This window comes from Telopea speciosissima, chromosome 11, assembly GCF_018873765.1.
Source record: "Telopea speciosissima isolate NSW1024214 ecotype Mountain lineage chromosome 11, Tspe_v1, whole genome shotgun sequence".
Lineage (NCBI taxonomy): Eukaryota > Viridiplantae > Streptophyta > Magnoliopsida > Proteales > Proteaceae > Telopea > Telopea speciosissima.
Genome location: NC_057926.1, coordinates 53,911,810 through 53,927,216, shown reverse-complemented (window position 1 = coordinate 53,927,216; position 15,407 = coordinate 53,911,810). Strand labels below are relative to the sequence as shown.

Below are 15,407 nucleotides of genomic sequence, written 5' to 3'. Positions count from 1 at the left end.
AGCTGTTGCTTCTTTGGTCTACGATCAGCTAGCGCTCAGGACTTCTTTGTGGAAGGACTTGCTTGGTTGTCTAAGGCCGTTGCTTATTCCTTCCTGACCCGGCTCACCTAGCCTCTATCAGGCCGATCATTTTGCTGGCATCTTACATTCACGCCCCCGTTTGACTGATGCTGGGGGATGTAGTTGTAGATACGTTAATCTTAGTGGGTCGAACGGATTTTTTTCGGACTTGAACAATTGGTCAAAAACCCCCGGATCCTCTATTGAGAATCATTGATACAGCCGATTCTCGTCGCCATTTGTTCTATTATCTCATTGAATACGAATTGCTCGTAGATCAGCTCGACCATCGGGAGAGAGTGCTCTATGATCAGCTCGACTACCGAACAGAAAGGGCTATAAGACCCTCTTTCCACCAGGCCAATCGGTATGGTTTGATACCTACGATGCCCTCCACAGTCAACGCTTGCTTATTCCTGTCCATCTAAAAGGGGAAAGAGCCCCTACGACGTTTATTTTCTATCGAGCATCTTGATAGGTTTCTTGCTAAAAAATGGCAGAAAGAAACTACAAATATAATATATGGATTGTCATGGAATGGCTATCGCGGAACTCGTTTTTTGGTCCCACTGTTCTAGGAGATTCTATCATGGCAGAAGACAAGGCTTTGATGTAGAGGCTGTCTAATTTTGGCTCTCAGCTGTGGAGGGACCTCGTGGTGGAGGAAGATTCAGCTTTGGTTTTAAATTGGCTTCTAAGGATGTACAGATAGCTTTGGGATTGACACACGTAATTCAGAAGGCAAAGGCCTTGTGTAGGCTGTAGCCAGGGGGACATCTCGTCTTTTTGGAGGCCAAGGTCAGCTAATGCCTTAGCTGATTGTCTAGTGAAAGGAAGGGTAGATAGAGACTCGATGTAATATAAGGTCGTTTCCAATTGTATGATTGGAGGTCTTTTTTGCTTTTGCTTTTGATTTTTGTAAATGACGCATCCAAGAAATGGGCTAACAGTGATACATGTGTCGAACTTGTAAAGCTGTCCATTCACAATTTTGGTTTCAATGCTAATAAAATCTTGCCAATACGTTTGAGGGAAAAAAGAAAAAAAAGATTGGCACTAAATACTGATATGCTCATATAATGTTGTACAGACTGCAGACAAAGATTTAAGAGCTTACTCATGTTCATTTCTTATTTTTTTTTTTTAAAAATATTGAGTGTACTTGCTTATTAAAGAAATATGATGCTTGTCTTTTTTTTTATTGAGTTTTTAAACGAGCTCATTCTGTTGCAAGCATACACTTGCAATATTGCTTTTCTTTTCTAGTATGATTGGTTCAAAACATTTTTCTAATTTTCTTTTCCTTTTAGGTTTCTGTCTTGATGGGGCATAAGCCGCATAACATTGTACACGACTTAATTGAGAATGGAAGAGCTCGAAGAGAATCTAGTCTAGATCCAAAAGATGTAATGGATGAATTTGATGCTTCATTAGCCAGTAAAAGATTTCCATCTATTACTTTCGGTAGTTCTTCAGTTATCGAATTATATGATGGGACTTCTTGTCAAATGGGAAGAGTTGACCTGTTACCAGTTGCAAGCTGCGATGGATTTCTCCCGAGTTCTTTGGAAGACAAATGGAGCAAAGATGATGCAATAAGAGAATCGTGGTCTTCATTAGATCATTCAGTATCAAAGGGGAACTCATCATCATCATCATCACTAGATGACGGAAATTCTTACATGTTGGCATCGCATCCTCAGTCCATGGCTTTGGAGGATGATGGAAATTCAGATTCTAAAGTTGTGATGGAGGAATCTTTAAAGCATATGGGGGTTGAAACACAACAAAATGGAGCATCTGTTGAGCTGATTCTTGATAAGCCCATCAGTTGTCTACCAGGTTTAAGCAAAAAGCTTTGTCATCAGCTTGAAAAGTGTGGTATTTATACGGTGGGATATATTAAAGATTATGTGACAAATGATGTGATGAAATATTTAAATCATCATAAGAAGGCTAATCCTCTCATTTTTTCTTTCTGTTTACTTATAGACACGGAAATTGCTACACCTGTTTCCTCGAACATATGCTGATCTACAAAATCCTCATGGAGAGATCGATGATGGGAATTATTTGATCTTTTTCGGAAAAGTATCATCTTCCAGGTAAGTATGATTCTTGGGTTTTTAATGGATAAGTAGATTATTCCCCCCTCCCTCGTACACACATGCAGAACTTTGATGTGCCTTGTGAGTGGATTTGATTCCTTTAGTGTTTGAAATAGTGCAACCTGGTGTTCTATTACTTGTTGATTTATTTGTTTAGTTTTTTAGTACTGTGTGTGTGTGTCTGAGTTTCTTGAGAATTTTGGATTCTGCCACACACTGGAGCATGTTTAAGTGGTTCAAGTGAATATGTTGTCAGCTTGATCCAAAAATTTGTACGATGTTTAAAATGCATTGCTTTTGGGCCGTTTGCTTGAAGAGCTGTATGGAACAAACACTTGAATTTCTTGCCTGGGAATTTAGTTCAATCTATGAATTGTGGCTGTGTCTGTTTCCGTGGCTCGAAAAGTTTGGCGAAGTAATGATTATCTATGGACGAGAGCAACGAAGTTAATAACTCTTTCTTGTTGGAGTGTGTTAGAATTTCTGTTTTAGTTGATATAACTTCTCGTCTATTATTAAGGTGGAAGCATAGAAGTAAGGTTGAAATCTGTCTTGATGAAAGTATTTGATTGATTTGTTCACATTTTGAGATATTTCAAAGGCAGTCTTGGTAATGCGATCCAGGGTTCAATATCCCTGATTATGGGTTCACTATGGGCCATCAAGTGAGGCGGGCCTTGGTGCAATGGCAAAGGTTGCTCCATTACGGGTTCGAGTCTGGAAACAGCCTCTCTAAAGCAGGGGTAAGGCTGTGTACATTATGACCCTCCCCAGACCCTGCAGTGGCGGGGGCCTTTGCACTGTGTACGCCCTTTTTTTTTATGAGCCATCAAGTGACAAATATATCAAATTGAATGAGTGGTGGTGGTTTCGTATTAAGAACAGTCAAAGACTCTTTTGTAAGAGATGAATAGGGATTGGGATAAATCAATACATAAAATTTAGGGAAAAGGGGTTCATTTATTTTCCTTATTTTGTTTTTGTTTCAACTGCTATGCTTATGTTATTCTCTGGATCCCCCTTCTTTATTATATTTAAAAAAGAAAGATAGACATTGAAGACAGGAATTTTTTCATCATGAGCATCACCCTCCCCCCCTCCCATGTGGCTTCCACTGATGGGATGAGTCACCCACCCTCCCCCCCTTCTTCTCTACCTTCGTCAATACCCACCACAGCTCCTCCCCACCCTTCTTCCCTGGCTCCGACGACCTCCCCTGCCCCTCCCACACCTTCGCTTTGCCCTGGTTCAAAAACCTGGTCATCCCTCTTCCAGCTTCCCTCTACCCCCCTCTCCTCAGCCGACTCATCCCTCCTTTTCATCCCCCCTGTTATCGAAAATGGACTACCAGTTGCACACTGCCCTGACTCTCTCCTCTCCCCTGAAATCCCGAAGTGGAATTCTTGTCTGGTTGGCCACTTTCTCGGACCCAGGCCTCCCTTTAACCTCGTCAAAGCCTCTCTTTCGAAGCAATGGAAGTCTGCAGGATCCTTTGACACTTTTTTTCTGGATTCTGGTGTCTTTGTGTTTCGCTTCCTCTCGGACAAGACCAAGGCCCGTGTCCTCGATGGAGCTCCCTGGATGGTTGGCTCCAAGTCCATCTTCCTTTGACAATGGACCCCCCACCTCCTCCTCCACAAGGTCGACTTCACAACTTCAGCACTGTACCCTTGTGGATCACTCTCCCTGGTCTCCCTCTTCATTAATGGAATCGTGATTGCCTCAGACGCCTTGGCTCAGTCTTAGGCTACCCTCTGCATACTGATGCTAGAACTCTTAAGATGGACAAGCTCTCCTATGCTAGGATTTGCGTAGATGTTTCTGCCGAGTCTGCTCCAACCTCGCACATCACCGTGGTGGAAGATGATGGTTTCAGTTTTGCTCAACCTGTCAAGTACCACTGGCTGCCTCCTCGTTGCAGCCACTACAAGCTCTTTGGTTACCTTACCTCCGACTGTGCTGCCACTGCTCTTTTATCTTTGGCAGCGTTTGAGACTCCACAGATCTCTTCTCTTGCTGATATACCTTCGTCATCTTCAGCACTGTCTCCATCGGAGGCACCTGTGGAAACATCTGCCTCCCCTGCTACTGCAACTGCTCATCCTCGCCCTCTGATAGAAGCTGCGACTGAATCGCAGACCCGTGGAAGATCATCATCCCGTCGCCGCCGCAACAACCAGCAACGCCACCGCCGTGTCAAGCCGTTACCCTCTTTGGTGGAGCCCTCGATATCTGCTCCTGTTAGCGCCGCTGCCCCTGAAGCCCTGCTCCCTGCCGTGCCAGGTTCCCACTTCCCAGTCGCCTGACCATGTCAACTCCGCTGGAAGAAGCCCAGGGCTGCCTGGAAAAGCTGATGTAGACTGTACCCAGCTGCCTGCTGTCCTAGACTAGTCGTTGTTGTCGCCTCACCAACCTCGTTTAGAAGATCTACCTGGGCTTGGTATCTCCATCGCATCTCCAACCTTGCCGGATTTGGATTATTGCAGGCCTGAAAGTGTCCCTGCGAGGGAACTGGACAGAGCCCTTTGCCATTCGCGAGCAAGAATCTCGGCTCTTCAGCCAAGGTTTGACCCCCCTTCTTTGTCGGTTTTTAAACCCCCACCCCTGTTACTCCTAATTTTACTTCTTTACCCCCCCTTTTACCTACCCCCACGTGGTCCCCCACATGTAACCTCCTTTTACTTCACCTGCTGGACCCCACACTGAACACCCCTTACCTCTTTCCGGCCCATCTTCTCGGCCCATCTCCCCCCCTCTGATGCTGATCCACGCACTAGGAAGAAGAAGCCGAAACCATGAAGTGGCTGTTTTACTATTTTCGTTGGAGCCTTTTATTTTCTGTAATTTGTTTTTCTTTAAGTAGGGATAAAACAGTCTTTTAGTGTGCTTAGTATCTCTCCACGATTTTAGAGGGATAGGTTGTTCTTTTATTATTTATTTTATTTGTTGAAACTTGTATTCCTAGTTAGAATACAAGTGATTCAGTTATAATTAGATTTCAGATTAGTGTCACTAGTCCTAGTCTGATTAGGACTGGTTTTAGGACTTGGAACTAGGATTCCAAGTCATATTTGTGTAAGGTTTTTGGCCATCTCTTTTTATTATAAATAGATAAATCGTGGGAGGCTCCCCCACAACTTCTACTTCAAAAAATTCTCTGATTTCAGATCTGAAACTGCTGCATCTGCTCCTCTGCGAATTTATATCCTTGTGGACTCAAGGTGGTTAAGGGTGGGTTCTCCTGCGACTCCTTGCACTGTGAAGGTCAAGAGGCTTCTTCAAGTATTCAAGCTGCTGCTGCTTCTGCACATTCAGACCTGCAACCAGTAAGTGACATCTGATTTATTATCTCCATTGCTGAACCCTAACCTGCTACTATTATTCCTGCAAAACCCTAGTTCTCCCTTAAACCCTAAAAGCTCCTAAACACTGCCCAGCCCTAACCAGCCATCCAAATCACTCCAAACTTCAACCGAACCTTCTCCCCCACATCTGTGACACTCGGCCAGAAGCCCTTGACCTGTCTCCCCCTAGAGTACCCTAGAAACCCTAGATCCCTTTATTCCTTTCATTCCCAAAACCCAAAACCCAAAACCCTAACCCTAATAATTCTGAAATCTTATTTCCTATTCAAACCTAAGTAAAACCTCTACCAATAGACTCTAAAAACCTGCATACCATTACCTAATAAAACCCTAACTCAATCTCCAATTCCTAACCCTAATTTTTGCCCTAATCACCCTAATCTGCCCATTCGGCCAACCTATTACACAACCTGGTCCTAAGTGAGACTTATTTCACCTAGGCTACATCACCCTCCCTCCCCCTCTTCCTCTCAGCCCACTCCCCTGGCCCACCTGTGTAGGCGCAACGGATGAAGATCGATCCACGACCTCTTTCTGGCATGGTGCAGGGATTGTTGTTGATGGTGTAGGGAGTCGCCACCTAGATCAGGGTCTAGGACCCACAAATGGTGCCCGTTCTTCAGAGAAGGGCGTTAATTAACTCCAATGACTCAATGGATGGTCTGCTCCAGATCTCTAGGTAGGTGTCAAGTTATGGGCTAGGAAGGTGTTAGGCACCCAGCAACCGCCCGGCCGACGGCCGGTCTTCCTAGACCAAACTCTATTGTATACTGTTGTGTTATGCGTATTATGCACCTAATTAAACTATTTTATTTTTTTGTGTTTTGATTATCTTTGTTGAAATTTATGGACCTAATTAGGCTAATTAAAATTAATGTTTTAATCCTAATTACTACCCCTAAGTTAGGTGATTATGTAGAGCCAAAATGGCCAAAATTATGAAAATACCCCTAGAGGACCAAAATATGTACAAAGGCAAGAAATCACATTTAAATGCTGAAATGATTAAAACATGATTAATGGCATGCATGTGAATCATTAAAATATATACAATACTACAAAGTGGTAAAATTACCAAAATGCCCCTATTAAGGCAAAAATACAAATATGCATGAAAATGCAAACTTATACTTAAAACATGCTTATGAAAGTTAAAACATGCAAATAAAGTGATAGAAACCTTTCCAGGGCCCTAAATATGATTTGGTCGCAAAATGACCAAAATACCCCTGAGGGTAGAAGTGACTTTTTATGCATGGTTATGATTCATGGTGGGCATGTATGCATATGAAAACATTCTAAAACAACTTAAAACAGAATTTAATGCTTAGAAATGTATTTTTTCTGATTTTCTTGGATTTTCACAACAAATAGAAAAATGACATCTACATCCCTAACATGGTAAGGAACACCTATGAAAATGATCAAACATTCATGTCAGTGATTAATGATCCCATAAAATCAATCCTAATGAAATATGTATCCCATAATTTTTTTGTGAATTTTTATGCATTTATACTATTTTTAATATTTTCTGAAATGCTAAAAAGAAGGGAAAACAAAGAAAAATACAAAATCCCCATCACAGATCCAAATTGGATCAAACCAGAGCCCACACCCACTAATCAAAACATGATATTTAACATGGTCATAATGATTTTGTCCAAATCCCCACCCACAGGTTCAGATTTTACATAATCCGAAATCCTTCACAGGGGCAAAAATGTCACAAAAACCGTGATTTGGAGCTTGAGAAAATTAATGGACATCAAGCACAGTGGGGAACATCTTCCCTAAGATTTTCAGAAATTTACCACTCTTGTGTTATTTTTGAAGATTTTTTAACTGAAAACAGCCTCTTTTAACTAAAGAAAATCAAAAGAAATACATAAAAACTAAATAAAGATATATAAAACCTACCCTTGAAGCGTGGAAGTGTCTGGGCTCAGTCTACATATCCTTGGATGGCCGGAATTATCGCCGGAAGGCACCGAAAGCCACTCCAAGTGTGTTTGCCCCGAATGGCAAGAGTGGTGAACAAGGGGTATTTGAGGAATTTTATATGTCTATGGAAGCATGATATGGAGATGTCTCTGGAATGGATGGACAGAGGGGAGAACGAACTTCACAATGATAATTTTTTCATGAATTTTCTCGGTCCCTAAACCCTCCAAATGGCCTGTTATTTATAGGGGAAAAACTGTTCGATGAAAGGTCTCAAAGACCCCTGGGGCCTTAATGGCCAGGATAAGGAGTGATGGGCTGGCTTGCGTGTGGCCGAGGCTTGCTGCGCGAGCTGGGCTTGCGTGTGCCTAGGCTTCTTTGTGCGGCTGGGCATGGGTGTGCCTAGGCTTCTTTGGCGGTGGGCGTGGGTGATGGGCCTTGTGTGGCTCGGCCTAAATGGTGGGGCTTTGTCCCTTGCCGATCCAGTGGTGGTCAGACTGGGTTGACCCGGTTCGGGTCAACTCAGTTTGCCCCACTTTTTATTTTATTTTTTATTTTTTTATATATTCCTTTTAGAAATTCCATTTTAAAGGTCCACATTCAAATATCAATATCTTTTGATCCGAATGGCCGATTTTGATGCGCCACATATCGCCGCGAAGGTCTCAACATGTACTTTCCATCCGTGTGGCAGATATGGTCAAATTTTGCCTAAAAATGGCACGGATATCGAGGAAAGCACGTAAATGGTGTTTCACACTGATCAAGGTCCAAATGATATCGGAATTACATGAAATTTTATGTGTAAGCACAATATGACCAAATAAAGTTATCCAAATGGTTTCAGGTCACATCGGGTGGCTTGGGTACCAAGAACCATGCCAGGGATAAAATGGGCATTTTCATTAAAGTTATCCGATTTGGTCGAAACTTTTCGTGAAAGCTTAATATGACCAAATAAGGTCATCCAAAGTGTTTTGGGCCAAATCGGGCAGCCCAGATACCGAGAACCAGGCCAGGGGTAAGACAGTCATTTTGACAAAAAGGCGTCAGATTGGAGTGAAATTTCACATGTGGGCCTAAAATGGACAAACAAGGCTATCCTAGAGATTTGGGCTCTACTTGGGACAGTTTGGTTAAAAAAAGTTGGGTAAGGGTAAATTTGTAATTTTCTACCATTTGGTCACAACGCAAGCCAGTTGAGCTTTAATCATCATCGCCGAGTCACACTTCCAAGGTGCCAAAATTCAGCGTCTACAACTTGCGATCCAACACCTAGCCGAAATCCTATTTTGCTTATAACCTACCTATCATCCAACCCCTAGCCCATTTATACCCGAAAACCTACCCCAATCCTAAGCCCAATCCTGAGCCCATTCCCCCCTCCACCCACCCAACCCTTTCCCGATCCACTTCTGAACCCCTCATCCCTTCCATTGGGCTCTCCTTCCTCCACCCCTCCTTGGCCCCATCATTGTCACCATCCCCCCCTCCCCTACCCAGATAACCCTATCCGCTTTGTTTCACCCCTTCCTTCCAGGGGTGGCTTTGCCCCTCCCCACTAGTCGGCCCCTTGTTAGCAGCCTGGCTGTTGCCTATGCTCGTAGGCGACACAAGAGCACCCCTCCTAGGACTTCGCTGCCCCTACCCCCTTAGTTTCCATGTTTTCTGGCTTTATCTGGAATGCCCGTGGCCTAAACTCCATGGCCAAACACCTTGAGCTTAGATCCTTCATCAAATCATCCAACTCCTCCTTCTGTGCTCTCCTTGAGACTCGTGTCCTTCAGGAAAACGCGTCCCGCATCACTGCATCCATTGCTCCCTCCTGGTCCTTCCTTTCCAATTATATCCATTCGTCGTCTGGCCGGATCTGGATTCTATGAGACCCCTCTAAACTCCACATCTCCTTATCCTACTCTTCTTCCCAATTTGTTCATCTCCGCTTATCCTTTCACAATTCTCCTTATCCTTTCTTTATCTCTGTGGTTTATGCTTGCAACCAGGCCATTGACCGTCTGCCCCTTTGGACTGACCTCTCCCTCCTTAAGGCTGGTATGGACTCCCTCCCATGGGGAATCGGAGGCGACTTCAATGTTGTCCGCTCCCAGCTTGAGAAATTAGGTGGCAGACCCTTTGATCTTTCGGCGGTTGATCCTTTTAATGACTGCATTGAGGATCTCGGCCTTGATGACCTTCGTTGGTCTGGTTCCCCTCTCACTTGGCACAACCGTCGTGTAGGCCCTGACCGCATCGCCTGCAAGCTAGATTGTTTTCTCGTCAATGAAGTCTGGCTCTCCTCGTTTCCCCATTCCCATGCCTCCTTTCTTCTCCAAGGTCTCTCTGATCACTGCCCTTGTCTCATTTCCATCCAGCCTTACTCCTCGTTTGGTCCCAAACCTTTCAAATTCTTTGACATGTGGATGTCCCACCCCCTCTATCAGCCCACTATCTTGAAAGCTTGGCGAATCCCGGTCTCAGCCCATTCGCTTCCTCTGGTTGCCCTAGATAGAAAGCTCTGCAACACCAAATCGGCTCTTCGTCGATGGAATCTTTCCACCTTTGGCAATATCCCTTCTAGGCTCTCTTCTTGCCGGTCCGATCTTTCTTTGGTCCAATTCAAGCTCCAGTCTGACCCCCTTAACCCGGGTTTTGCCGCCGACGAGAAGAGACTCTCCGAAGAACTATCTTCCCTCTCTCTCCTCGAGGAAAGCTTCTTGCGCCAGAAATCCCACACCAAGTGGTTGGAGCTTGGAGATTCGAACTCTGCCTATTTCCATCGCTCCCTCAAAGCCAGGCAGAATTCAAACTCCATCACCCATCTAGCCGCTGCCGATGGGACCTCTCTCACCTCTCCCACTGATATTAAAGAGGCTGCCTCCTCCTTCGTCTCCGCTCTCTTCAATCCCTCCTTCCCCCCCTTCCCCTATCCCCTCTGGGCTCATTGATAAATTCATTCCTCCCCCCCTCTCCACCTCCCTCATAGCCATCCTCTCTGATGAGAAAATCTCTCAGGCTATTCTTTCCCATAAGGCCAACAAGGCTCCTGGCCCTGATGGCTTCAGCATGGGTTTCTTTCTCAGCTATTAGGACTCTTTTAAAGGAGAGGTGTTCAAAGCCATCCGCAGTTTCTTCTTCAAGCCGGGTCAACTTCCTCAGATCAATCAGACTTTCATCTGCCTTATCCCCCAAAAAGGATGGGGCTACTTCTTTGTCTGACTTTCGGCCCATTTCCCTCTGTAACCTCATTTATAAGTTCATTGCCAAGATTCTTGCTAATCGGATTAAGGCTATCATTCCTTCCCTCGTTAGTCCCAACCAATCGGCCTTCATCTCCGGCCGGAGCATTGCGGACAATATTATCCTCTGCTCTGAGATCGTCAGAGGATTCGACCGCAAATCGATCTCCACAAAGCCTTTGACTCCATCCGTTGGGATTTCATCTGTGATGTGCTCTCCCTCATGGGCTTCCCCCCTGTCTTCGTTTGTTGGATATACGCCCGCATCTCCTCCCCCTCCTCTGTCCTCGTCAATGGCACCCCCGCCGGTTTCTTCCGCTCCAAGGTTGGCATCTGTCAAGGCTGCCCCCTCTCCCCTTTTCTCTTTTCCCTTGCCCTGGAAGTCCTCTCCAGGAGTTTCAAACCAAAACTGATCTCCATCTTATCTCTCCCCTTCCAAAATGCAAGCACATCAGTCTCTCTCATCTGGCCTTTGCCGACGACCTGATGATCTTTTCTAAGGCCTCCCACTCCTCTATCTCTGTAATCATGGACTCTCTCCATCTCTTTGAATCTCTCTCTGGTCTTCGAGTCAATCTCCTCAAATCCAAAATCTTTCTCTCTGGTATCTTGGACTCTACCAAAGAGACCCTTCGCTACCTTACTGGCTTCTCCATCGGCTCCCTTCCTGTCATTTACCTTGGCCTTCCCCTGATTCCTGCCAGACTCTTGAGCCACCATTGTACTCCTATGCTCGACAACATCCGCAAGCGCCTTCAGCTTTGGAAAGGCAAGCTTCTCTCCTATGCTGGAAGACTTGAATGTATCCGCTCGGTACTCCAAGCCTCCTACATCTACTGGACAGGTATCTTCTGCATCCCTAACTCCACCATCAAGGCCATTGAACGCATCCTTTGTGCCTTCCTTTGGAAAGGGAATGACACCCCCAGATTTCTTCACCCTGTCAGCTGGAAGTCTATCTACCTCCCTAAATCCGAGGGTGGTCTGGGTCTCTGCCGTATTCGTGACTCTAACACGGTGGGCATCCTTAAGCTCCTCTGGAAAATTTCTTCCCACCAGGACTCAATCTGGGTCTCCTGGGTCCAATCTCATCTCCTTAAATCCGACTCCATCTAGACTGTCCCCATCCTTGCTGACTCCTCTTGGATTTGGGGTAAGATTCTCTCTCTTCACCCCCTTGCTCTTCATGGAATCTCCTCTTCCATTGCTGATGGTACCTCTACCTCTCTCTGGCTCAACCCCTGGCACCCCCCTAGGGATCCTCTTTAATCTTCTTGGTCCCAAAGCCATCTACTCCTTCGGTCTCCCAAAGGATGCCCCTGTCTCCTCCCTCATCTCCTCTGGCTCTTGGACCCCCATCCATCTCTTAACCCTGCCATCATCTCCCAGATCTGGGCAACCTTCCCCCCTTTACAGTCTACCCCATCCCATTGCGCGGACAAAGTTATCTGGCTTCCCTCTCCCAATGGTATCTTCACCTCTTCTTCAGCTTGGAACCTTTCCAGAGACCCTAGCCCTTCTATCCCCTGGCATAAATTAGTCTAGTTCACAGGCCACATCTCCCGCCATAGCCTTATTGTTTGGAGAGCCCTCAGACTTTGCCTGCCTACCCAAGCCTTCCTCATCCACCGCACCATCCCCGCCCCCCCCCCTCTTGTAACCTTTGTTGGACTGTCCGAGAAGCCATCCCTCACCTCTTCTTTGACTGCCCCTTTACCTCCACCATTTGGAATAAGGCCATGTCATCTATCTGGCCGCGTAGTAGAAGGGCCCGGAGTTTTGACCGTGAATGGCTTTGGTTGCTCAATACTTTTCCTGGGAACTCCATTTGTGACTGTTAGATATATGGCCAGAATACCGTGGGGGTATTCTGGACCTCTTTTCTTTGTTATTTATTAGTTTTGTATTATGTGATTTAGTCCCACATTGCTACCGTACAGATGTTTACTGTTTTATTACTCTTATAAATAAAGAGTGCTTGGGATGAATAGATCATCCAAGCTTTCCCTAATTTTAAATCTGTCCACATGGTATCAGAGCAGATTTTGAGTTAGGGACAAAACCCCTCCTTCGAATTTCAGTTTTCTTCTCCCTCTCTCTTTCGATCTTCTTCTCTTCTAGTTCTCTCCTTCTTCTCCCTTGTTCTCCATTCCCATATAGGGCAGCCCTGATGAGGTGATCATACGATCCAGTTGCTGCCCCCATTACCTCTTTTATGCACTATAATTCTGCTCGATAAGGACCTGCCAAGCCTGCCTGCAATATTGGATCTTCAGATTTTTGGAGCTTGCTTCTACAACAACTATAAGGCATTAACTCCTTCCTTTGAAGACCACAAACTGCAGCAGGATTCCTTTTTTATTGGTTCAGTTCTTGTCTCACAGATTTGAAGACCTCCTTGAGATCGATCCTACTATCACAGGGTTTTTTTGCAAAACCCTGACACCTATCGATCTTGGAGTTGTTGCTGCCCATTGTTCTTGATTTTTCTGCAGGTTGTTTCTTCCAGTATAGAGGGTTAATTGACCTCAATTGAAGCCACTATTCTGCAGAATTTTGGACTCCTTATTACCCTGACATTATCGATATAGGACTCTTCACTACTGCTGTCTCTGATTTTTGGAGTTAGTTCAGCCTTCACTTGAAGACATTATTGGACTTCTTTACTGGCAGTATGGGTGACTCTCTCGATTCTTCAGCTACTTCAGATCAGCCACCTACCGATGGTCACCACAAGACTGACTACCACAGCTTCACACCAAATCCTATTAAACCTGATGGCTCAAATTACCTTTTATGGTCCAGCTCTGCCTCTTTTGCCATTGCTGGCCGTGGTCTCACCAGCCATATTAATGGCACTAGTGTTCAACCTACTGCCCCAGGCCCTGCTCAGGACAGGTGGCTTGCTAATAATGATGTTCTCATGTCCTACTTAATTGGCTCAATGACTACAGATTTCCAGCATAACTTTTTTCTTCTAGACACAGCTGCACAGATTTGGGCTGCTTGCAAGGAAACCTACGGGTAGCTTGGCAATGATGCTCAGGTATATGAACTTAGGCAGAAGGTCCTCCATACCACTCAAGGTGAACTTTCAGTTTCGAAGTACTATGCTACTCTACGCAGTGTGTGGCAGCAATTAGACTACTTCTCTGACTTCCACCCGTCTACAGTTGCTGATATTGCTTCCTATAAGAAGCATGTGGACAAGATCAGGGTCTATGATTTTTTGGCTGGCTTGAATGTGGAGTATGATCCAATTCGTGTTCAAGTGTTGGGCCATAAGCCTTTTCTCACACTCGAACAATCTTATGCATTGGTTTCATTTGAGGAGAACCGTAGGGCTGCCATGTTGCACCCTCCTATTACTGATAGATCAGCTCTCAAGGCTGCTGCCCCGGCCCCTTCTGCACCTAGTGGGACTGCTTCTCTTGGTGATTCTACTACAGGGACTGTTGTTTGTGAGCACTGTCACAAACCCTATCACACCAAAGAGAAGTGCTGGAAACTTCATGGGAAACCGGCTGATTTTGAAGCTAAATGGGCTGCCAAGACAAAGATAAAGACAAAGACCAAGGCCCATCCGACTGAGACTGTTACTGCAGCCCCTACTACTGACACTGGTCTATCCTAGGATGATCTGCAGGCCCTCCTACGTATGCTCAGGACTTCCGCTGCTGCTGCCTCTACATCAGCTACTGCCAATTCCTCAGCTCCTTCAGGTTCACACTTTGCCCGGTCAGGTATTCCATTTGTAGGTCATTGTGCTTCTATGGCTTCCCATCCTTGGATCATAGATTCTGGAGCTACAGATCATATGACCGGTTCCTCTAGTCTATTTCACAGATATTTTCCCACTTCTGGGAAAGATAAGGTCAAAGTGGCTGATGGGTCCCTTTCTTCAATATCTGATAAAGGACTCATCAACTGCACTTCCTCTCTTCCCTTGCCTTCTGTTTTATATATTCCTAATTTTACTACTAACCTTTTTTCCATTAGTAGTATTACTTGTGATATTAACTGCAAAGTCACTTTTTTTCCATTTCATTATGTGTATCAGGATCTGGACTCTGGGAAGACGATTGGATTGGGTAAAGTGCATGGTGGCCTGTACTTGCTTGATGACGGTCGCTTCTCTCCACCACCATTGCCTTCTCCGCTGCATCAGAACTCCTTGGTCTCTTCTGAACTTTACCAGTGGTACTCTCGGTTAGGTCATCCCTCTGTAGGAATTTTAGCTCATTTGTTTCCTAGTTTGGTCACCCTACATACTAAGGATGACTTTTTGGGTGAGGCTTGTGTTCTGGCCAAACAGACACGTTCAACTTATCCTATTTCAAATAAAAGGAGTTGTTCTTGTTTTAATTTGGTACATTCTGATGTTTGGGGCCCTAGTCGCAAGCCCTCTATTTTTGGTCATCGCTGGTTTGTCTCTTTTATTGATTGTCATTCTCGGAACACTTGGGTATATCTTTTGCACACTAAAAATCAGGTTTTCTTATGTTTTCAGCATTTTCATAAGATGATTCAAACTCAGTTCCAGGCTACTCTCCAAATATTGAGAAGTGATAATGGAACCGAGTTTACTGAATCACAATTTCAAAAATATTTGGCTGATCATGACATTATTCACCAAACTAGTTGTGTTGATACCCTTGCCCAGAATGGTGTGGCGGAAAAAAAAAACCGCCACT

General features: G+C 45.0%; 1 protein-coding gene across 3 annotated transcripts in view; it reads left to right on the top strand.

Moving 5' to 3' along the window:
* The window catches only part of LOC122644647 (ATP-dependent DNA helicase homolog RECG, chloroplastic), a 133,882-nt gene that overhangs the window by 29,876 nt on the left and 88,599 nt on the right, over positions 1-15,407 (top strand). For all 3 annotated transcript variants that reach the window (XM_043838034.1, XM_043838036.1, XM_043838035.1), the window contains 2 exons: positions 1,371-1,952; positions 2,053-2,165. In XM_043838034.1, coding sequence (XP_043693969.1) covers positions 1,371-1,952; positions 2,053-2,165 — 695 coding nt within the window. The remainder of the gene's footprint in view (positions 1-1,370; positions 1,953-2,052; positions 2,166-15,407) is intronic.